The sequence below is a fragment of the Haemaphysalis longicornis genome, unplaced genomic scaffold (genome assembly GCF_048455015.1).
Source record: "Haemaphysalis longicornis isolate Haplotype H1 unplaced genomic scaffold, Haemaphysalis longicornis Haplotype H1 scaffold_1, whole genome shotgun sequence".
Lineage (NCBI taxonomy): Eukaryota > Metazoa > Arthropoda > Arachnida > Ixodida > Ixodidae > Haemaphysalis > Haemaphysalis longicornis.
The window spans coordinates 98,871,903-98,896,051 of NW_027526203.1; the positions used below are offsets into that span (position 1 = coordinate 98,871,903).

General features: G+C 50.2%; 1 protein-coding gene across 10 annotated transcripts in view; it reads right to left on the reverse strand.

The window, feature by feature from the left end:
* The window catches only part of LOC144178386 (uncharacterized), a 201,449-nt gene that overhangs the window by 6,110 nt on the left and 171,190 nt on the right, over positions 1 to 24,149 (reverse strand). For 8 of the 10 annotated variants that reach the window (XM_077706261.1, XM_077706244.1, XM_077706236.1 and 5 more), the window contains one exon: positions 23,613 to 23,686. The exons of 1 other annotated variant lie outside the window; for it this stretch is intronic. In XM_077706261.1, coding sequence (XP_077562387.1) covers positions 23,613 to 23,686 — 74 coding nt within the window. Of the gene's footprint in view, positions 1 to 13,587; positions 20,546 to 23,612; positions 23,687 to 24,149 lie in introns of those variants that run through there. One more of the 10 variants, XM_077706252.1, reaches the window with a different exon arrangement.

The window sequence follows — 24,149 nt, forward strand, 5'->3', positions numbered from 1 at the left end:
GCGGAGGCCGGCAAAAGCAAACGCATGTTAGGCAGGGCTTACAGTTTGCATAGCGAGCTAAATGCCCGTGAAACATACTGCACATTCTTTTTACGACAAAGAACGGTGGAGTAAACGGTTGAAGTTCCGAACGAACACGCAAGCGTGTATGCCAATGCGTACGAAACTACCGCCAGCCGAACTCGACATCTCGCCGTCGCCACCGTCGCGCAGACGAATTTTCGGGTTCAAGGCTCTTCGGGGCCAACGAACCGTCCCAGCACGCACAGCCGCGACCTTGCTTGGTATCGTAATCCCTTCACAGGAGGTTAGCCGTCATATCGCCAACCAGCAAAGGTAAAAATAGAAACAAGGGGAGTAAGGAACACAGAGCAGCAAGGAGATAGTGCCATTCGTCGCACAGGTTTCGGTATGGAGGTCGTGTTGGCTTGCTGCTGTCGTTACGAGCTCGTTTACAGTTTACAACCACTGAAAACTTCAGTTTGTTCGAGTACTTTACAATGAAATTTCGTTGCAGTGTTTTGAAATGCCCATGTAGTACGGGCAAATCGTCGAGGGAGTGCGACATCCCCGCCGGTGAGATCTCCTTTCATGTGCTGCCCAACGACGAACCTCGGCGAAGCAAGTGTATACGTTTTGTGAACTTTGCAAACGGAGGAGAAAAAGAGCTAAAGGAAGTACGAGTGTGCTCGCTTCATTTCCGAGGAAGTGATTACGGCAGGGACTGGCGCTCGTCGCCGACTTCGTCAAATCGCCATCAAAGCGCTCTGACCTTGGGGAAAAAAATTGCCGTACACACCGCGCATTGACGCTCGAATCTTTCTGGTCGGAGCAGAGAGCTCGAGCGAACGGCTTTCCATACACGACACCGGCCAACTGGCATAAGCGATACTGCTACTGAAATTGAAAATACGGCACATACGTACCAGTCTGTATTCGTCCGTCGCGACGGGGCTGACGAGGCAGCGGTGCCGACGGCTGGGCGTTCGTCTGTTGTGGCTATCGCGGAATGGCCGCTTTCCCGTCCACCGCGTATCCCACAACTCTTGTCGCTCGTGCACTTAGAAGCATTGAGCGTTCAAGTGGTGTGAGGTTGTTAAATGCAAGCCCGAGCTCCTCGGCGAGAGTTTTGTTCTCCGGATCAGGCGATTCCATGACTAGGGCTGCGGGTGCACTAGGTTTTACTAGTATTTTTAAAATGGCCGCCGTCTCGGTCGACTCCCGCGTGTGGGTGCTATATGGAGTTAACATACTAAGTATCTGTTTCATGGACCGGCTCGTATGACGCCATTGTTCACGTGACGAAATGTGCAATTTTAGCGGGAGATTTAAAATACCTTCCAAAGTTTTGGGAACGATCACTTGATGAAAATTGGTCAATTTTTAAAAACAAGTTCTACACTTGAGTGCCATGTTGGTTAACGACGAGTAACTTCTAATCCCCGCTCCCCCTGGTTTAGCGCAACACCAAAACAATTGCGTAACGAATTAAAGGAACGCATTTTCCGTCGCGCCAAACTAACCCCCGATAAATGGTCTGCGTATCGTCAAATGAATGCAGAATGTAATATGGCAATCGCAAATACTAAACATAGATTTTTTGACCCCACGCTTCCCTCCCTTTTTAAAGACAAACTAAAAAATTGTGGAGCATTATTAGTGGTGCGCAAAATAGACAAATTACAACAACTGAGCCTAACGATGTGGTTGTTGCGCCTGACAAGTGTTGTGCCGTTTTAAATAATGCGTTTGCCTCTTTTTTTAATTAGTGTGTTCCCACCTGTTTTGGGAACCTGTTTTGGGAACTGTTAGTTTCCCACAGATGGAGCCAATTATTATAGACTGTGGTGGTGTGAGTAAATTAATTATTAATTTGACAGTTTCCTCAACCACAGGCCCGGACATGATCAATTCTCAAGATGTTGAAATGTACGGGGTTGTTTACGCCCATAATCCTTGCTCTTATTTTTGAACAATCATTGCTCTCTTGTACATTGCCGAGCGATTGGAAGACGGGAAAGGTGGTTCCGGCTCATAAATCAGGCAATATTCACTCGGCCGATAACTACTGCCCCATTTCTTTAACATCAATGTCTTGCAAACTTTTAGAGCACATCCTGTATTCCAACCTTATTGCATTCCTCGAAACCAACTCCTTTTTAATGTGTCCCAGAATGGTTTCAGGCGGATGTTCTCTGGCGAAACCCAACTAATATCTTTTACCAATGATTTGTGTACTAACGCTGACATTGGAGCAGACACCGATTGCACCTTTCTCGACTTCTCTAAAGCACTCGACAGCGTTTCTCATGACCTATTAATTCTTAAACTGAGCCAGCTTAACATAGATGAGAACATTCTTAGATGGATCAGAGACTTCTTCTCAAACCGGAAACAATACGTAACAGCTAACAATTAGCCATCTGATACTAGTGCAGTTAAATCACGAGTTCCAAGGCTCGGTACTGGGGGCCCTCGTCAATTAAGCTTTTTGCGGACGATTGTGTAGTCTATCATAAAATTACTTAACCCAAGTGACGTCCACAGACTTCAAGATCTTAACAACGTGTCCAGCTGGTGTGATAAATGGCTGACACTAAACGTTAACAAGGCAAACAATGCGTGTAACTAGGCAAAGCAAAGAACAGATTTCAAACCTGTATTTCCTTAACTCACCCTTATTGCCTGTTAACATGTACAAATACCTCGGTCTACATATCTCAAACAACTTAACCTGGAATGCACACGTTGACTATGTAGCTAACAATGCCAATCGCATGCTTGGTTCTGCACCTAGCTCGCTTAAATTAACTTTGTACAAAACGCTAGTCTGTTCGAAGCTAAAGTATACACGGCTGCGCCGTCTCGGACGCTCCTCAAACTTCCCTCGTCACAGCCTTGGAAACAGTACAAAACCTAGCAGCTCGCTTTATTCTGCCAAATTATTACCGACACGCCAGCGTAAGAACGATGAAGGCATCCCTCCACCTTCCTGGCCTTTCACTGCGTCACCTCTGCACATTTCATAAAATTTTCTACCACAACCTCACTCTGAAACAAGCACTTTTCACTCGTCCCTCGTAGATATCTTCTCGATGTGACCATGTGCATAAAGTAGGCGTACCGACAAGCCGGACTAACATGTATCGCGATTCCTTCATTCCTACAACCAGAAATGACAGGAACCACCTTCCTGCCTCCATCGTTGATATACGGGATTTTCTTAGATTCAAGATTGCTGCACAAAATGCCCTGAATTGATAAATTGACAATGTGCTCTTTTTTTCTGTACGTACCACCTTTGTACCACTCCTTTCTGTAAAGCATCCGGGCCTTGAAAGTATTCGAAATAAATTGTAGCGAAGTGCTATTTTTTTCTGTACGTATCACCTTTGTACCACTCCTTTCTGTAAAGCCTCCGGGCCTTGAAAGTATTCGAAATAAATTGTAGCGAAGACTACAGGACATTCCCTAACAACGCCATTGCCGTGCACCATCGTGGATCATCATCACTGCTATGCTTTTGGCACACCTCATCTATCATCATCAGAAGGAGCTTCTGAAGAAGAGGTTCAGCTAGCTCGGCATCACCCCTTGGCTTTCTGATTGCTTCCTCGGAGTTCAGCTCTCCTGAGCAGCAATAAACCTCTTTACAATTTGGTAAGGTGCGGAGTCCCTGTAATGACCCTGGATCTTCGCAGTTGGACCATCCCTACGGCCATGCCTGACCCGCACCGGGCATCGACACCTGGTCGGAGTTCAAGACGCGCTTTTTGGGAGCTTTTGGCCGTCCCGCCGTGCGCAAACTGCGCGCAGAGCAACGCTTGCGCACTCGTGCGCAGAAAACTGGTGAAACTTTTACCAGTTACATCGAGGACGCTCTGGACCTCTGCAGGCGTGTCGATCCATCCATGGCCGAAGCTGATAAAATCAAGCACGTCATGAAAGGTATAGACGACGATGTCTTTCAGATGCTCTTGGCGAGGGACCCACGTTCGATTGCCGACGTAGTAAACCTCTGCAAGAATTTCGACGAGCTTCGGAGGCAGTGAAGCCTCACGCGGCGGCCTTCAGCTCCTGATGACATTATAGCGAGTTTGACAGGTGACCCCGAAAGCCCTTCCTTCTTGTCGCGCATAAAGAAACTTGTCCGCGAGGAAGTCATTCGTCAGCTTTCTCTGCTGCCTTGCATTGCCGAGACTCCGTCCCCAGTTGTGCCGACACTTGGGAGGGTGATTCCGAAGCAAGTAGCTGAAGCCCTGCCGCGTACTGCCGTTGTGGATCCTCCTCACATGACTGCGATAACTACGCCGACGACGTATGCAGAAACTATCGTCGGGTTGCCCCCTGCGCCGATTATGACGTGTACTGAAACCATGGGAGTCTCTCCACGTCAGGCCGCACCATCTTATCAGCGCCCGGTACTACCGATGACCCCATTTCCTCCAGGTCGACCTCCTCCCCAGTTTAACAATGGCTGGCGAACGTGGGACAACCGCCCAATTTGTTTCCTTTGCCATTATGCCGGATATGTCGCGAAATATTGCCGCCGCCGCCCACCACCATTAACTGCTGTTCTCTGACCGCCGACTTATGGTTTTTCCAACCGGCCGCCTGTCCCACACGACATCTCCGACAAATATCGCTTCAGTCCCTCACCTGATGACAACCGCGCTTCTGGGAATCGTCGCTCGTCGTCTCCGCGTCGCGGCTCCACTTCTCCGATGCGTCGACGACAACCCGCTTCCGATGAGGAAAACTAGCAACCGCAGTTCCCGATCGAGGCAAGAACTGCGTTACGATCGAACTGTTCACGGCCTCGTTTTTCTCCCCTGAACGTTATTGACATATTAGTCGAAGGCAGACGTACACAGGCGTTAGTGGATACAGGCGCTGCTGTGTCGGTGATCAGTGAAGATTTTTGTTGGATGATCAGAAATGTAATGACGCCGCTGGGTGGCTTCCCGCTGCGTACTGCGAGCGCGCAACACATTCAAGCCTTGGGGGCGTGCACAGCTCGTGTCACCATCCAAGGCCTCTTGTACATAACCGAACTTATCGTGCTTCCTTCGTGTTCCCATGACGTTATTCTGGGCTGGGACTTCCTCGCTCGCCACAACGACGTCAATGACTGTGCGCGTGCGGAGCTTGAATTTACTTCGCCCTGTGACGCGTACAGTGACAATATGACCACCGCTAAACTTGTCGTCAGCGAGGACACTACCATTCCGCCGCAGTGCTCCGTTTCCGTGCTTCTGGGGCTGTGCTTCTCATACTGACGCCACTGTGCTCTTTACGCCATCTCTGTGCTCTTCAGCCGCCGCAGGCGTCTTCGACTGCTGTCCGCTCTCTTATCGACCCACGCTGGTGCTAGCCGCATGCTGGTTACAAATTTGTACTCGCATCCGTTATCTTTGCTGCAAGTGAAACGCTCGGCTGGATTGACGCTGTTGATCAGAATGTCGTAGTTGACGTGCCCGATGATCCACCTCACCTTGATATTCTGGAGTTGAGCCCAGTGTGAGTAGAAGACGTACGTATGCTACTCCGACCTATTTAGTAAGGCCATCGACAACGACCTCACCCCAACCAAACGAGCTAAACTGCTGGCACTTCATCGATTTCTATCGTCATTTGACTGCATGAAAGACTCGCTCAGCCGAACATCAGCTGTGGAACACAACATAGAGCTCTGGCTCGCACCCACCGCTACGACAATGATCCTATCGTGTTTCACCAAAAGAGCGTCGCATTATTGATGTCCATGTGGATGACATGCTCTAACGCGACGTTATTCGGCCCTCAAACAGTCCCTGGGCGTCACCAGTTCTAGTGACGAAGAAGGATGGACCTATACGCTTTTGCGTCGACTATCGCCGCCTCAACAAGATGACCAGGAAGGACGTTAATTCCTCTACCGCGTATTGCCGACGCACTTGACTGCCTACAGGGAGCTGAGTACTTCTCGTCGCTCGACTTGCGTTCGGGATACTGGCAGGTGCCTATGGCAAAGGCTGATCGCGCGAAGAAGGCCTTTATAACACCCGACGGAATCTACGAGTTTACCGTCATGCCGCTCGGCCTTTGCAATGCACCTGCCACTTTCGAGCACATGAGGGACATTTTGCGCGGACTAAAATTAAAGACATGCCTCTGCTATTCGGATGACGTAATTTTTTCGCCAGATTTCGACACCCATTTACGGCGTCTGGAACAAGTTCTGACCTGTCTTGCCGGTGCAAAGCTGCAACTAAACCACAAGAAATGCCACTTTGCCGCACGGCAGTTAACTATACTGGGTCACGTTGTCTCGAAGGACGGTGTTCTCCCTGACGCGTCTAAGCTCAAGACTGTTGCTGAGTTCCCTAAGCCGACCTCTATGAAGGCACTTCGAAACTTCCCAGGCCTTTGCTCCTACTTTCGTCGCTTCGTCCGCAACTTTGCCACCGTTGTTGCGCCATTGACGCAGCTACTCAGTAATGCTTCCACCGATATCTCTGCTAGGACCCCTGAGTGTGAAAAGGCATTCGCGACGTTGCGGCGACTTCTTACGTCACCTCCTATTCTCCGACATTTTGATCCTGACGCACCTACGGAGGTCCACATTGATGCCAGCGAGGTCGACCTTGGCGTTCTACTGGCCCAGCGAAAGTCAGGCTTTGATGAATACGTCGTTGCTTACGCCAGCCGCACCCTTACCCGAGCCGAATCCAACTATTCCGTGACAAAGAAGGAGTGCTTGGCCATTGTTTGGGCGCTGGAGAAGTTCAGGCCCTATTTGTACGGTCGTCCTTTCGACGTGGTCACAGACCACCACGCACTTTGTTGGCTGTCCACACTAAAAGATCCGTCAGGACGGCTCGCCCATTGGGCTCTGCGGCTCCAGGAGTACGACATAAGGGTTGTATATCAATTCGGCCGCAAACACTCCGATGCGGATGCCCTCTCCCGTTCTCCAATGCCAGTGTGCCACGACTCGTCATGCCTCCGTACTGACGACGCTGACATGTCACCGCTTTCTTTCTCCGACATGCGAACAGAGCAGCGCAGAGACCCCTGGGTTGTTTCCCTCATCTCTTTGCTTTCTGGCATTTCACCTCCTCACGTATCTAGGGCTCTGCGCAGGCAAGCTTCGCACTTCACAATTCGCGACGAGTTGCTGTATCGCCGTAACAGGGGTGAGACAGCCCGAAGAGATTTGGGAGCAGTTTTCGGAGCAGCAAAATTTTGATTTTGGAGCAGAAGAATCTTGATTTGGAGCAGTTAGGGACATTTAATACATTGTCTTGTGAGATTAAAAAATCATAATTTCAGCAATTTGAAGGGTCAAGTACACATTCCAATCAGTTTTGAATACACAGAACACTGAAAGAGCCTTGCGTGAAATAATTTTTTAAGAGTATCACAAAGTTCTAACTGCACTACCTTCTTCCTAACTAGTGATATTGTGTTGCAGCTGTATTTTTATTATTTATTTATTTATTAACATACCTACATTCACCAAAAGGCATTGTGTAGGGTGGCGTGATACAGGAAAATAAACACAAAGAATCACACGCACGGCATAATGGTAACAAGGAAAAAAAAATCCAAAGAAAAACCAGCGCAAACAAGAGACGACAGTGACACACTAAAAAAAAAAAAACACGTTTTAGATTATGTGACCATGCTAAAATGCTGCCAGGGCTTCGCATACAGAGATTATACTGGACACAACGGATAAATGCAGATAACAGCAGTGCACTAAAAAAGAGCAAAAATATCCATTCAACACTGACAACAAACAACACTCACAACAAACTGCCGCTAACATTATCAAATTTAAGGGCTCTGCAATTGTGGCGTGTTTTTTTACCGTTTCAATGCTAAAATTATTATTTTTGTAATCCCAGGCTGCGTTTTACGAACGAGTGTAGTCACGGCAACAGCTGAGCAACTTCGAGCTAACGGTCGCATAGCCCAACCAGCATACCCGTTTCAGTCCCCGGGGCGCACGTTTACCCCATGGTCATTTGAGTAGCGTTACTGTTTAGCCACCTAGATTTTGGCATTAAATTTCACTTCGCATACATCAAGTGTTATTAGTCGCGTGCTATGGCAAACATGCAGTCCTGCAGCTATTGGGCGCTGCCTGAACAGGTCGCGGCGCCGCAGCAAAGCCTGCAACTTTCGTGTCGACCGTTCCATTCCCGAGGCTCGCGATCGCGCTTCGAAGCACAGCAACACCTCAGCATTTTATAACACCACAACGAGCCAAAAAGTTCACTTCACGAACCCGACTATAGATGCACGCACCGCGTTTCGCACTCAAGGACAAACCACGCCGAAGTCGTAGGCCCCACATTCCAATGAACTTTTTTTCGAGCTGCGCAACTTCTCGTAATCTCGCACCAATCTCAAACCATATCCCCGCGTTAACGTCACTGTTCAGAGCCAAAACTGATAGAATGAATAGAGCTGGAACCCAGCTGATAGCGTAAAACAAACCATGGAAAATATCGGCGATGCGCACTGAGCGCGTGAAGTAGGCAGTAGCAGGCGTATCAGGCGGCGGCTCTGTTTGTAGCCACAGCAATGCCCAATCAGGAAGGCCGTTTCAGCAAACCCGGACGGAAAGCCAATCGTGTTTTAGAAGCTATCGTTTGCTTCATTTCAGTCTTTCTATTTTTGCCATTTCTGTGTTTGCAATTGACCGACAATAAAAGCGGTGACCGGGATGCGGGTGGCTTTCGTCCCCGCCGGAATTGACATGAGCATCAAACTCCCTGCCTTTCAGGCTCTTGGAGGCATTTGGCACAATTTTCCCAATTTTCATGCTTTTGGAGCAGCTTGGAGCAGGAAAATGGAATTGTATCAAAAAGGCGCAATATGCGCCGCTGTCTCACTCCTGCCGCAACTATACGGCAATGAAAGACGGAAATGGCTGCTTGTCATTCCTCGTCATCTACGCATCGACATTTGTGATACTCTTCATGCCGATCCGACATGTGGCCACGCAGGAGTGCTAAAAACGTACCAACATATTCGCCTGCACTATTATTGGCGCGGCATGTTACGACCTGCCAAAGCCGCAAGTCACCGCCGTCCCGTTCTACTGGTCCGCTGCAGCTGCTTCCTTGCCCAGCGAAACCATTTTATCGTGTAGGCATGGACCTGTATGGGCCTTTGCCCTACACAGCCGCCGGGAATGGATGGGTCATTGTTGCGGTCGACCATTTCACGCGCTACGCTGAAACCGCTGCACTGCCTACCGCCACAGCACTAGATGTCCCCTCCTTTCTCTTACGTCGCTTCATATTGCACCACGGAGCTCCTCGAGAGCTCCTCAGTGACCGAGGACGCATCTTCTTATCCGATGCTGTCGCGAAGCTCCTCACCGAGTGCCGTATTATCCACCGCACAACTGCGTACCACCCGCAGACTAATGGCCTCACTGAGCGTTTTAACCGAACTCTTGGAGACATGCTGTCCATGTACGTCTCCTCGGACCACGATGACTGGGACCTTGTGCTCCCCTTGTGCTCCCTCCCCTACGGCCATACAGACTACAATGGGCTTCTCCCACTTCTACCTACTCTACAGACGAGAACCATCATGCACTTTCGACACCGTGCTTCCTTATCGTCCGGATGTCTCGGAGTGCAACCCAGCATCAGATGCTGCCAAACACGCGGAAGAGTGCCAACAACTCGCGAGAACCTTCACAGCTGAAGACCAGTGGCCGCAAAAATCTCGCCACGACGACACAGCTGTAGCACCGACTTATTCACCAGGGACAATGGTTTGGCTATGGATTCCTTCGACCACCCCGGGATTGTCTACAAAGTTTCTCGCCAAGTATCATGGCCCCTACCGCGTCTTGGAGCGTACGTCTCTAGTCAACTATACATCGTTGAGCCTATGGCCCTCTCTACGTATCTTCGCCGCCATGGGCGTGAGACTGTTCACGCACAGAGCTTAAAACCCTATCACGAGCCTCTGGTTTCATCTGCTCCGTAATTTGCCAGGATGTCTTCTTCCACGGGGGAAAATTGTAGTGAAGAATACAGGGCATTCCCTAGCAACGCCATTGCCGTGCACCATCGCGAATCATCATCACTGCCATGCTTTTGGCACACGTAATTTATCATCATCAGAAGGAGCTTCTGAAGAAGAGGTTCAGCTGGCTTGGCATCACCCCTTGGCTTTCTGACTGCTTCCTCGGTGTTCAGCTCTCCCGAGCAGCAATAAACCCCTTCACAGAATAAATAAACGCCATTTTACCCGAGTGCACTCAGTGGAAGTGCACCTAAATAGGCACATTTGACAGGGGTATTACTCTGAAAACGTTTTTGGGGCATTTTAAACAGTGATACTCAATTTGAAACTGAATCATTAACTCTGATATTCAAGTTTAGAATATCCGCACGCAGACCCTTGATTGAGGTGCCTTAGCAGATGGTAGTCGGCACATATTCTCCAATTACTACACACGAGCCAAATGCTCCATTGGCACGCATGCTGCGTTCACTTGCTTTTTTCTGGCAATGGACAAAAATGAAATTGAACAAAATTCGGCCAGATAAAGATTAATCTATCTTTAACAATCCCGCAATGGATGCTTCTGAAGTATAAAGAATGGTTTCATAACTGAAAACCAATCAGGTTGTGGCTGGTTCATTGAACGCTTCCGATTTCCGTGTTCAGTTCAAGTTGGGTGAGAGGCCCCCAGCAAGAAATGCTGTCGCACGCCTGCAGCGACTGCACCGACCCACTGCCATGCGAGGTGGGTCACCACCGGTGGGCAACACGAGCCAGAACCACCACACCCTTCAGCTTTAAGAAATGCCAGTCTCCAGCAGTGCACTGCATAGCGACATGGCAGCACTGCACAGCGATGGATCGATAGGCAGGACAAGAACACAACTGTAGGGCGTGAGCACACAGTGTACGCTGTCAGACCAACAGGTTCTGAAGTGTTGCTTTCGCGAAGGTAATCTGCAGCATCCCCACCTCACGTACCAGACTATAGCGGAACGAGTGTTGTGCGCCCACAACTGCAGTGAAGATGGCCCTGAATGCCACCACCACATTTGAGGGGGTCCCAATAATTCCTTTCCTATTTTTGGATCAGTCTTTAATGTTAAACTCCACTGTCTAGGGTAATTTTTTATGCTGATTTCAAATCTGTAATTAGTTTTTTGATAGCTGCAGCAGTTCAAAAAAATTCGCCCCAATCAACCCTGTGAATGCAGTTGGAAAGCAAAGCTGTAAATGGCTCCCACAACGATTACCCACGCGAAGTAACTTAAATTTACTCACGTCGCTCTACAAATAGTGAAACCAGAGAGAAGTGAAATGCACTTAACCACAACCTTTATTACTTAAAAAAGATATTCTTGGTAAGGTTAAGTCAATGCATGATGCATGAACGTTGGTTCGTTGAGTTGTGTTGGAAACTCTGAGTTTGATTGATTGATTTATTGTAGGGTTTAACACGACGACGCAACGCAGGCGATGAGGCGCGACGTAGTGGAGGGCATCGGATTAATTTTGATCACCTGGGGATCTTTACCGTGCGCCGAAATCTCGTACACACGGGCATTTTTGCTTTTCGCCTCCATCAGTTTGAGTTGAGTTGAAACTCTTTTTTTATTAAATTAAAGGAAGCTCAAACCTGGTGTTAAACGATCTCACATCTCCGTCTGTGCCACCGCGGACGGAGACAGCGAGATGGGCGGCAGAGACGGAAGGAGGATAAGGAGGAAGGAGGAGAAGGAGGAGTAAAGCAAGGAGGAGGATGAGGAGAGGGAGGAGGAAATGCTTCCCATTTCTGAACGGCCCAGAGTGCGGCCCAAGGGAGTGGTTTCTTCTTCACTGGAGCCCATATGCAGTCCGGCCCGCCTGTACTGTGTCCACCAGCTGAAGCTGGGTAAGCAGAGAGGGGCTCGACAGCAGCATCTCCCATTGCTCTGTTTGGGTAGTTGACAGGAAGAGAGGAGGGTGCTGAGGGCTAAAATCGCATACCCCGATTATGTGGCGGAGTGTTCCTACTTCTGAGCAAAATTCACATTCAGCGTCGTAGCGATATGGGTGCATTAAGTGAAGACGCGTCGGGTCTGGGAAGGAACCAGATTGTATGAGCCGTAGGGTAGTTTGTTGTTCTCTGGAAAGGTCAGGGTAAGGCGAAGGTTGGGTCTGTCTCTGAAGGAGATAATGCTGGGTTATCTCCATAAACGGGACAAGCGGGTTACTGTCCTCGTGCAGCTCCATAGCACGGGGGGTGAAAGCGCAGGCTTGTTGGTGGGCGTATTCGTTGGCCCCCAAAGAAGCGCGAGCGGGTGTCCAGATGAGCTGAATGGAACCGTTTCGGGAGTGGTTTTTTAGCACACGCAGTGCAGGTCGAGACACCCAACCCGAGAGGCAGAAAAAGCGATGGCTGCCTCTTCTGTTGCCGTCATCTCTTGGGTCTTGAGTAAGCACACGCAAGGAGGTTGGTTCTGGAGGTAGCCTTGATGATGGCGTTCTGCTTCCCTCGATGTTGGAAGGGGTCTGTGTAGATAACTGCATGATCCCCACCGAAGATGGTGTTAAGCGCTTGAGCCCGTGATGGTCGGCGACCCTCGTCATGTGAGGGGTTCATTTTATAAGAAAAGGGACCATATTTAGTTCTTGTCGCCAAAATTCTGGGAGTACATCAAGCGGACTTCATCAAGCGGGAGTACATCAAGCGGACTTCACCGGGAGTACATCAAGCCCAGCCAATCTGGTGAAGGATGCGGCGATGCGCCGCAGTTCTTCTCAATCGAAGCTTCTGGTTAGAAATATGGCCCTCTATCAGCTGTTCTACCGTGTTGCGGAGCCCCGTGGTAAGCAGCCTCTTTGTGGACGCACTCATGGGAAGAGAAATGGCCTGCTCAACCGCCTTTTTAATGATTACATAAAGCATATTTAGGTCCTCCTTGCCGAGAAGAAGACAGGGGGGGGGGGGGGTTGACGTAAGTGATTCTCGAGAGGACAAAGGCTTGAAATTATCGAAAGGCATCGGATTCCTTGAGGCCTCGCTTCTTGGTGGCAACTCGCCTGATCCTGTGTATGATTTGATATATGAAGTTTTTGAGGCGCTTCAAGGATACGTCACACTTAGTGTTTGCCTGGAGGTGTAGGCCCACGATCTTGATGCTGGGGCTTGTAGTGATGGCCTGGCCATCAAGGCTATTTGATTGTGTTTCTTGATGTGTCATTTGGCGTGAGGGCGGACGACAAGGAGCTGTGATTTTTACGTGAACACTGGAGCTCACAGGCTTTAGCGTGTTCGCGTACAAGTGAGATGCATATGCGTTGGTGTGAGTTTTCTTAATTTTTATTATATCTCCCAGCGCATGCGTAAGGCGCGCACACGGCCGCTACACGTGCCATGGTCTTAGCGCACACTGGCACGAGAGGTCGCGTGACGCTATCACGTGGCATTCAGCGATAATGCAGGGGGTGAAGCCGCAGATGTGCTTGGTGAATGCACCACCTGTCTTTTCAGTCGCCGCGTGGGCGCGTAGCTAAATCGGTAAGACAACGGGCTCTCGCTTTGTTATTCTACTAGTTCCAGGTTCGATTGAAAGCGGTCATCGAATTTCCGCCGCAATGGTAGGCCTAGTAACTTCAGGCAGCTCAGCCGTTCAGCTCCGGCGGCGGCGCAGTCGAAACAACGCCCCACCGGCCTCCGCAGTGTTTTGACGTCCGCACAAAGCGGTGAGGTCATGCCGGGATTCTGTCACATGCGCCTTTCGGGATGAAAGCGCAGGAATTTGAAGCAAATGATTTTCAGGCCATTCAATGCAATTAATTATCGAGCGCTGAAGTATTTAAAGTGCTGTTTCGGGTGAGCCATGAAGACAAAATGCAAGTTTGTCTTATACGAAAGATTTCGTGTTTTATAGTGCCCCCAGCGCTTGTCCGAATGCGAACGATGCTTTATTCACTGAAAAATTAATCAATTTAGGTAAAAATTTTGATTTTCCCGCTCAATCGTGCGTTTTCGTGGTCCCAAATGACATCCCAGGACCCGAGCGCTCTGCAGCCTAGGGTCCCTTGATTCACGCATCCGCCGTACAGGGTGGAGACACGTATGCGCTGGCGCCGCCATTTGGTCCACTCGCTCGCTGCCGAAACAAGTCATTGTATCAAAACCGCGCTAAAATTATCGCAGCAACGGGGTTAACTGACGAAGTTTGAACCATCTTATCTGTTTCGCGTTGCTGGGTCTCGTGGGAAACGAGAACAACGCGTTGTGCACGTTGACCCAACTGCAGCGGCACGGGACCGTTCAAAGGGTGTCTCCACGCTGTACGTTGGCGCTGGCACTGAGGTACTCGCGCGTTTGTTTACGTTACTGAACCCAGATGGCGCCACCATACCGTGGCGTGTCGTTTTCTGCCTTTTTTTCGTTCTGGGAGAAAATGGTTTTGTGAAACATAGTGCTCGCTCGACAAATATGTTCACTTAAGACACCGTCGCGTCAATCAATCGGCCAGTGTCCTCTGAGACAACCCCAAAGCCCCGCAGTTCTGTGCAGCTAAACAAGCATAGTGCGCGCAGTACCAACAACAGCAGTACGAAGCGGTACTTCTATGTTTACATGTGCTTTAGTAACTTACACTTACCACCATCCTTACGGCTTTAAAAAGAATGTGCCCTAAATTTAAGCGCAAATAGCTCGTTCGGCAAGCTTGTAAGCTCTGCCAAATTTGCGTTTACTTTCACCGGCCTCCGCCAATCGCAGAACTGGCTCGAATGACATCATAAGCCGCGTTTACATGAATGCGACAGAATGCGATAGCAGGGCGTCAAATTTCCTAGCGCATCACAAATAATGCGATGCGCTAGCGTTTACATGTAGCGCATTACCCCTGGTGCGATGGTGGCGCCATACGGTGTCGCACATCGAAGGTAAAGCAGCGTTTCTGGCGCTTCCAAAGCTTCCGGAACGGCTGGTTCTGTTCTTTTTTCACGACTCGCATTTTCTGGCATTTTACACTCGATTTAGACGTTTTTAAATGCAAAGCTGCGTTTGCAGGGCTTACTTTTCTTGTCGACATAATTTTTAATGCGATGCGCTCGCGTTTACATGCACTTCGAAAGTCGACTTACGCGTCTCAATCCACCCCGGTCTGGCGCATTTATGCGACGCGCTTTCCTAGCGCATTAGCCCCGTTTACATGGATGCGATGCGATGCGCCACTTGTCGCATTCATGTAAACGCGGCTATAGGTTCTGTTGCGGGAAATGAGCTAGTGGGTCGCATGGCCATTCCCTTTTTTCCTAATTATGTAGCTTATTTGAGCGAAGTTTACGTTAAAAGGGGTGTCAGTATGATTCTAACGAGGCAATCTTTTGAATGAACCAAACTTGTGTTTTCTCTTCATGGCTCCTTTAAGCATCGATAAAAGCAATAAAAGTGGAACATAAAATTTTCGTGTCAGTACTCCTTTTTAACACTGCGGCGAATATTCGATTGCCACACTCGCAAGTGGCGCAGATGACGATTTTTAATGCAATTTGCCATCACATCATTACCCCCTTTCTCGCATGTGTAGCTTTCTTTGCGCCTTGAGGAGTGATAGCAAGCCATTGCTCGAGCTACCTGCGGCGGCCTGCGCCACTTCGCGGCCGCCGCTCGCCCCGCGACCGTGCTGGTGGTATACGCGACTCTTTCAGTGCGCCTGTCGTTTGCGCGGCGCATTTTTGCATCCAATAAAAAGCAATGAAAATAGAGCGCCTGTAACCGCTCTAGAACTTGAGTCGCGACCAGCTGCCCGACGAGCAGATGAAATCCCGCCGCCTCCGCCGCCAATCATCAGATCGTTTGTAGCTCGCGAGCAGAAGCTCCGACCTCCGATCGGAGCGGGGCACCGGAGAGAAGCCGTGACGTAGGGGTCACGTGGCACGAACTCCTAGAAGCCAAACGGCGGATTTCTCCGTCGTGTGAATAACCCTTGGATTCACACGACGGAGGAACAGGCGCGCGGAGGCGGACGGATATGCGACGTCAACAGCACGTGATCGGATTATCCGGCCTGGCGGCGCATCCACACGTGCGGAGCTACGCGGAGTGACTAGCAGACGACAGCGCCGAGGAACAGCTTCCATTCCCCGCCGAGGGCCACCGCCGTCGAGCGAAAACATGCGGAGGCATTTTCTTTCGCGGAGCCCCCGCGGGCTATCCCCACCGAGGGGCGGAGCCTAAAACCGGTCACGTGAGCGGGTCCCGCGGGCCAAAAAGAGAGGGTTTCTCTGTCGTGTGAATACCGCTTTAGGAGTGCGCGCCACGGCTGTTGCACTTCCTTCGTCTTTGAGTTCGCGCTGGTTTTATCCCAGAATGTGTTTCCAAGTTCCAATTAGCCCAGCTTGCAACCCTCGATCCTGGACCCAAGTATCTAGTATAAACGTTGGGCGGACCGGCCGGCTGCTCCAAGCGCATGTCTCCCCACCCACTGCCTCGCGCGCCGTTCTCTTTCCGCGGAAGCGCCTGCATCGCGTCCGCGGCCAATTTTTGGGCGGCTGACAAGATCAGTATACGTAGGGGTTTTAGCAGAAACTGTCGCGGAATTGGCGGTGCTATGGCAGCCCTGCTGTCGAGATAGGCGACTGTGCTATCCGTCCAACAGTCGCATTCTCCGTGTGAGCGAAGGAGCTGGCCGAGCGGAAGTCCACCTGCGGTGACGTCATGATCCCTGTCGGATTTCTCCGCTGAAAGGCTCCGTTATGGTGGCTAGAAGGGGTCCGTCGTGTGAAGCTCGCCGAGTGAGTAATCTCGTGAACAGAAGTAAAAAAATCGAGAAAAATAACATAAAACTGCGAGCGTTTAGATGATAATAAGAAATGTTAACAGTTAAATATAGATATATTGCGTATTTACTTTAACAAAAACAGAAGCAGCGACGAAAAACAAGAAAATAACCTCTCTCACTCAACGACGCGCCAGCGCCGCCTGGTGGGGTTTTGCTCCATGGCGTTAGCTCTCTGCGGCGTTCTCGTAGGTGGTTTCTTGCAGCCCTGTGATTGCGTTCGCGCTTTAGACTTTTCTGTTATATTCTTTCAGATAATTTCCCCCAAACTATAATGCTGGTGCTATTCGCTGTGCAGTGAATAACTGGAGATATCAGCGCCGGTGTTCAGTCGCCGTCCCAACTCTGTTTTTTGTGCACTTCTGCGAGCAGGCGATTTCGATTTTTAACAATGCCAACACAACAAAATGTTTACATTGTTTCTCACGTGATATAGAGAGGGAATTTCAGGTTGTCTTGCGGAATATTTGCGTCGGCTATCATCACTGACATCGCGGCCAACGGCACTTTCGCGACCAAACTGTCATTCGGGTAGCCTGAGTGCACTCGGTGGAAGTGCACTTAAATAGGCACGTTTGACAGGGGTAGTTTCATACTCGTTACGGGGCTGTATGAAAATTTAGACTTGCCAAGAACTAAATATACGACACCGTTGCTAAAGATCTACTCCAGGGGGTGATGCCATTTTTATTCATTTGGAAGCACTTTACCAGGACGCAATTATGCACTTTCTATGAACATTCTTTTCTAATTAGCAGCCAGTGCTACACCTCAATGTAATTTTCATGGCGGTGCAAGAGTAATAAAAAATAGCACCACCCCCCCATCATTTCAATGCGAATAAAATGATACTACCCTTGTCATTTTTGCTCAAATACAGTGTAGACAATTTAGAACGTAATCTCTTATGGTGTGGGACCAGCTACAAAGCGGGTTTTTGTGACCACCAGTCTGCCTCCCATAAAACTCAATGCATAAGCATACCACTTAATACAAGGTTGCCCGATGCACAATACCATTTATAGTGCAGCTCTTTGGTGGGTCCGCTGATCGACATTCAGGTGAAGCTGGGCATCGTTTTATGGTTGCAAAACAGAAAAAAAAGATAGAGCAGCCATCCCACGCAGCAGCGCTCCCTGCTCTTCGCTAACTGAGACCAGAGTCCTTCAATGCTTTACTGAAGGACTCTGCTTAGACGCAGAAAGGAAAAAAAAAAATCGGCACCTCTTAGTTCGCGTGTTGAGCCCCCACGCACGCGGTAAGTTGTTTCTTTTAGAAGGTTCGCAGATTAGCAACCCCCCTTTCTATTTCCCAACATCTAACGCTAGCCGGCCTAGTGGCGAGCGAATGCGGGACGTTTTCAACAGCTGTACGTGGTGCTATCGGCATCGCCAATGCAAGGCGGGGTGAACAAAACCCGCCTCTGGGGCATCCATCCTTTCAGACCCTCACGCTCGGGGTTAGCAAAAAGGTGCGGCAGCATCTGAGTGTGGCACGAGATAAACACTGTGCCTCTACTTTCAGGTGCCATTAGTTTGAGCGATGATAAACAAGGAATAAGTGAAGCGTGCGTTGCTACGTGGTTGCATTTGCCTCTTTTGTTTATAGCGGGCATTTTTGCGGCTCCCTCGACCTATGTTATTAGTGGCCTGCACTGTATAACACCGAAAAAAACACCCGTGAGGCTGAGTACGGTGTGCAAAAACATCCTACTGGGAAAAACACATTTGAAGTTTCAAAGAAGAGTAGCTTTTGCTGAAGTGAATCTACAGCAACACAAATCACACTGTTTTGTAGCTCTGTGTTTTGTGAGCATGGCCATATACATGTGCGACTGCACACTCAAGATAATAGCCCACTGGCCACCGAACCGGCATAAGAAACTTTATTTGCAATGTTGTGTGTCTGCTTCAGCACACAGCAAGCAAAATAGCACTTGAATAGCATAGTACAATTTCTGCCGAGAAATTGCCGCTGCTCTCTACTGAAACTGCCCTACAGCAGACCAGGACGAGCCCCTTGCTGGTTTGTGTCACTTTGCAAGCCGTGTTTTTGTCGACTGGCTGTCCATGCGCTTCCTCCAGCCGGATGTCTTTTTCGAGGAGCACCTCCCAGGAGCACCTCGAGGAGACGCCCCAGGCCCAGTTTCTCCGCATTGCTCCCTGGTTGAAGCCCTTTCAACGCTGTGCAATTAGGCGTGCTGTGTTTTTGAAACTTGCCGCCAAATCACCGAGCTTTCACTGGTGTTTTGTGTGATCCCGTCACCGCACCTTTCCAGAAGGGATACCTCGCACTGAAAGTCGGGCAGGCTGTGGCGCTCGCTATTGGCCCCGGTAAACTTGCACAGCGACCCGGGCCTTCAGGGCAGAGCCGGAGTGTTTGGTCAGTGGATGGCACATGCGTGCTTGCGACTGCGAAGGGCATGACCACAGTAGGAGGCGATCCTGCCCTCACCACCAAGTGGCTCACCATGGGCGTTTTTTGTTTTGTCGATTAGGCGGCGTTTATGCGCGATTTATGCAGTCTTTTTTTGCCACCTTGACGCAGCCGCAGACGGCACTTCTACTGAGGGCGCGGTACGTTTTGAAGTCCCTATATGAAAGAATGATCGTATATCGAAGCATCTGCTTCTCAAGTGACCACTGGAATAATTGCAACGCTGCTCCTACTTCCCTTTGGCCAGCCACACAGGTGCATGATCAACGAGCCAGGCAGCTGATCCTTCGTCGTTTTCCTTAGGTCCCGCGGTGCCCCCCAGGCAAAAGTTCGACAAGACAACGCGGTCTCTTACTAAGCCTGTACACATTCAATAATGCAACCAACACACATATGTGAACTGTGCCTGCGGGTCAACCAGGTACTGTCATAGATCATGTCGACTTTGTCGGGTGCATTGCCAAACTCTGCGCACAAGTCCTCGACGCAAGCAACACTAGCAGCTTCGCATTCAACGGCAGTTGCACATCAGGCTTTCTGCATTGTCTTCATCTAGCTTTGGTAAGCTTTGTGGTGAAGGAGGCCTCAATGAAAAACATTCATGGCGGCAAAAAAGTCTGACAGAGCTGTTGATCGCTTTCATGGCACGCAAATCGACTTCAAACGGCCTTATGCGGACCTCACTATCACCGGCTACTCTTGGGGACGTTCCTCAGGGAAGTCACAGTCACTGCCCACAAGCACAAGCCCACAGTTCTTTATTCCATTCGAAAAAGTCATGCTTTTTGCGCCGATGATTGAGAATTCGGTGCGGTTTTCTTTGCCGTCGTTGTTCGTCTCAACATCCAGTAGCTTGAAATTCCGTTCCGTCGCGCCCTGCGATGCCAAGGTCTCCTTCAAGTCCGCCACATTTCTAGTGCGCTTGGCCATGTCCTCGGCACTGACACGGTCTTGAATGTTGCTGGAAGTGCCAGATGATGACCCAATGATGGGAATATCTGAGAAGGTGCTGCAGCTAAGACCAGGCGAGAGCACCACCGCTGACACCACTCCGGCTACAACAGGTAGTCGTGGCAGCACGCCGTCATCGGAATGAACTGCCTCGGTCGCATCAGGAGGTCTTGGCAGCCCGATATCGTTCGCTTTCTTTTGTTGCGTGTTCCATGCGTGCTTTCCTTTCTTGCTGTACGCTTGATGTCCCTTGTTTAGCCGACGGTCTCCGTGCACGCCTCCCTTAGCGTTGGAGCAAAAAGCAGGCGAACACCACACACAACATCCATTGCGGCGACCTATGGACAGCAAGAAACGGAGAGTGGCCTTGGCCTTGCCAGCCAATGGGAAGCGCGAGATCGGGGGCCTGCCTTGGGAGCGCGCACTTTTGCGAATCGGCAGTCCGGAAGTGGCTTTCAGAAAAGCGGCGAGAGCTGTCGTTCTCTTAAGGCGATGCCATATTGAGGGGCACAAAATGAGCTGAAAGAAATGAGCTTCAAAACGAGGCAAAGATGGCGGCGATCGGCTGGCTGCTTCGCCGTCGGCGCACATGGGAAGTTTGACCAAATATTCCATGTTGCCGAGCGTTTCGCGACTCCCATGGCGTTTTGAAATGAGATTTTATCTTACTTTACCGATCGAATTCAGCGTTGAAATTTTCATGACATGGGCGCAAACATTCGAAAAATGCATTTTTCTCAAAACAACTTTTTGGCCATCTTTGACCATTATAAGCCCTGCGTCCCCCCTTAAAGGGGTCCTGAAATGCCTTCCGCCGATGCATGGATGTACATGTAACCAAATAAAGCAATGTATTAGCAGTCTCCTCCTGCAAGAATTTTGTTAAAGCGATGAGTATTAGCTGAGAAATCGTAAATCAAAAACCGCGCATAATCGTCGCGCCGTATTTCCTCCTCCTTTCAACTGTTTCTTCGCTGTTGGCCTCCCCTCCCATGATGCTCCGCTCCTCAACGGTGACGTACTTCCTCTATTGCGCTCCCACAGACTGCCGTCTGCTACGCGCCAGCTCTTTCGGCTTTTTCATCTTTGTAGACACCATGGACACTCCTCTAAAGGCTGGAAAAGCGAACGAAAGACCTGGCCGCATGTGTGCGGCCTGGCCTTGCCCTTTCGCGGTGTACGTAGCTGCCGTTGGTATCGGCGGCGAACTCGCAGCCGCGCGGGGAGAATCGTGCGCTCGTTCCCTTTGGTGCACCGCGCACTGTTTATCCAAAAAGCGCGGTCTCAGATGTGGCCCCGCTGGTGCCGGGTGTTATTTTGCGGTGGTTGTAATTCCTACTACCGGCGGCACGTGAAAAAAGACATTTTCAACCGACACAGAACCCGTTCACAAAACGCGCCGGATCGGATCGCTTTATCAGCGGCGACGAACGGGAAGGCGCAGAGCAAACCAACGCCGCACTCGATCAGCGAGAACCCGTGTTCTGGCAAGCTGCACCCATGTTTTGCATTCAACACTGACGGGAAAGCGTTTGTTTGCACTTGTTTGGATAGTCGTAAAATGTCCAAACACTCCGGCACTCCGCTAGCAGATCAGCCGGCGAGACATTTCGGAAAACATTTGACAGATGGCGCCGTATGCATTAGTGTGTCGCTACGCAAAACTGATGAGACGCTCTACTAAAACAAACTCCCCTCGCGGTGTTTACGTAGCGGGACGCAAAAATTTAGCGTTTAGCGTATGCAAAGGCCACAAACGCTGTACTAAAACTCTATTAGCAGCAAAATAGCGTGCGTATGTGAGACCGCTTGCGTTTACAAAGCTGCACGCCGAGCGCGTACGTTTCAAACCTAGTGACATCGTTTAAATACACTGGCAAGCACAGTGTAACGTAGTCAGATATCAACCGTATGCTCAGGCGACAAGCAAGAGCTTGTTTTATGTGGGGCGGAGATTGCGCATTAAGGCTCGTTCGCACTTGCGACGAAAGCGAGTGAAAGCGGCAGGAATTCCGTCGCTTTGTCGCGCGACGATCGTTTTTGTCGAATGGTCGGGACAAATTTTCGTCGCGCGACAGAATTCCCGTCGCTTTCGCTCGCTTTCGTCGCAAGCGGGAATGGAAAGTTCTGCCGCTGCCGTCTGCTACGCAGCTCGGAGGTAACCGCGTGATCTGCTCGGGCCGGACGAACGCGCACACTCCCGTACGGCAGCGCCCCAAGCGGCAGCCGTCCGCGTACATCGCTCCCGGCGTCCGCCTGGAGCCCGCCCTCGGCACAGTAGCCAGTATATTTGAAAGGCACTATAATGGAGGAGATTTTTTGCTTCCGATGAACCTAGTTCTTTGCCCCTGTGTTTTTAAATACGTGAAGTGGTTAGCACGTCGTCCTCACGCAGCTCTGTATCGTCGTAGCATCGCTGATTGTCCGAACGAAACTTGCAGCTAAGCCAATGCAGCGACCGAAGCTGTGTGTGTGTGTGTGCATCGCCTCCTGTGTGTTGTGGACGCCTTCGTTTCGCGATGAAATGCGATATTGTACTTCTGCGGGTGGATAGTGCTTCCCATGGTCTGGATTATCTTTCTCGAACGACGTACCACTCAACCTCGCATGGGGTATGTGTATTGTGCCTGGCTAAAAGCCTTCTCGCTTGCGCGCCAGAGTTGTGACTTGCTGTTCGTCCCCGCAAACCGGGTGTAAGGTGAGTGCCGAATTTACGACGGGCAGGAGGAAGCAACCCATCGTCTGTCAATCGCGGTTCAGACTTGAAAACGCATATTGTGACGGTGCGTTCGTTCGAAACGCATCTCTGGATTGTTTTGAAGTTGAATAAAATGTACGCGTCAAACCCGGGCATTCGGCTCAGGGCGTTCTCTGCGATTGCACCAAAGAAGTGCCACGGGGCTTTCTTTATGGTACGTACTCACGTAAGATAAAATCCATGTCGTGTTATGGCCGTGTTGCATTCAATACAAACGGTTAAGCATTTGTTTACACTTGTTTCGTTTGTCGTAAAATGTCAAAGCACTCCGGCACTCCGCTGGCAGATCAGCCGGCGAGCCGACGCTGAGCAGACGACACATCTCTTTGCCGGAAGTGCGTGAAAAAGCCGCCCAATAGCAGGATTTCTACCTCGTGACGAACATCAGGGAATCGATGATGTAGACATGTGAAGATGGCGGCGTCCAAAAACACGAAGGAAAGGGTGAGAAAAGGGCGACAAACTTTGCAACAAAAGTGTGAGCTTTCCGCTGCGCGTAAAAGAGTAATACTTGGCACAGGTGACGTTGACGACCCAATCTAACGATTGCGCTAGTTCATTTAGTGTGCTCAAAATGCCTTTCAGGGCCCCTTTAAAGCATGAAAAACTGGATGGTTCGGAGGGGGGGGTAAACAGAAACTACGTACTCGTGAGCTGGATCAGCGAAATACAGCGCCATTTCCTCAGGGGTGGTGTCTGTGCCCCTGATTGGCTCCCGCCCCTGAAAATGCAGAAGAAAGACCAGAGTGGAGTCGTTAGCCCCCACAGAAGTCAGGCACAAGGTTGTAGCAGAGAAAGCGAGTTCTGCTGGCCAATCTAGTACTTTGCCGGCAGAAGCGTGCCGTCCCCGAACGCACCTACCAGCCCATGCAGTGCCGCGCTGTCAGTGAACCTCCCCAACTCACGTGCCACGTGATTCAGAGAGAAAGAACTAAGCGCTGCAGGCTGAGCAATGGCAGTGGGTAAGTTCTGCTCCCTCGCCTTCCTTTCAGCCGACCCTGTAGGGGTGCCAGACACTGGGGAAGCTGAGCCTCAGCAAAGTACGTTATTGGGCTAGTTGGTTGATCATTATTAACAGATGTATAGCGCAAAAAAGACGATGGACAAAGAATGCACGAGGACAAAGCACGAGGACGAAACACCTATGCTGTTCCCATAGCGCTTCGTCCTCGTGCATTCTTTGT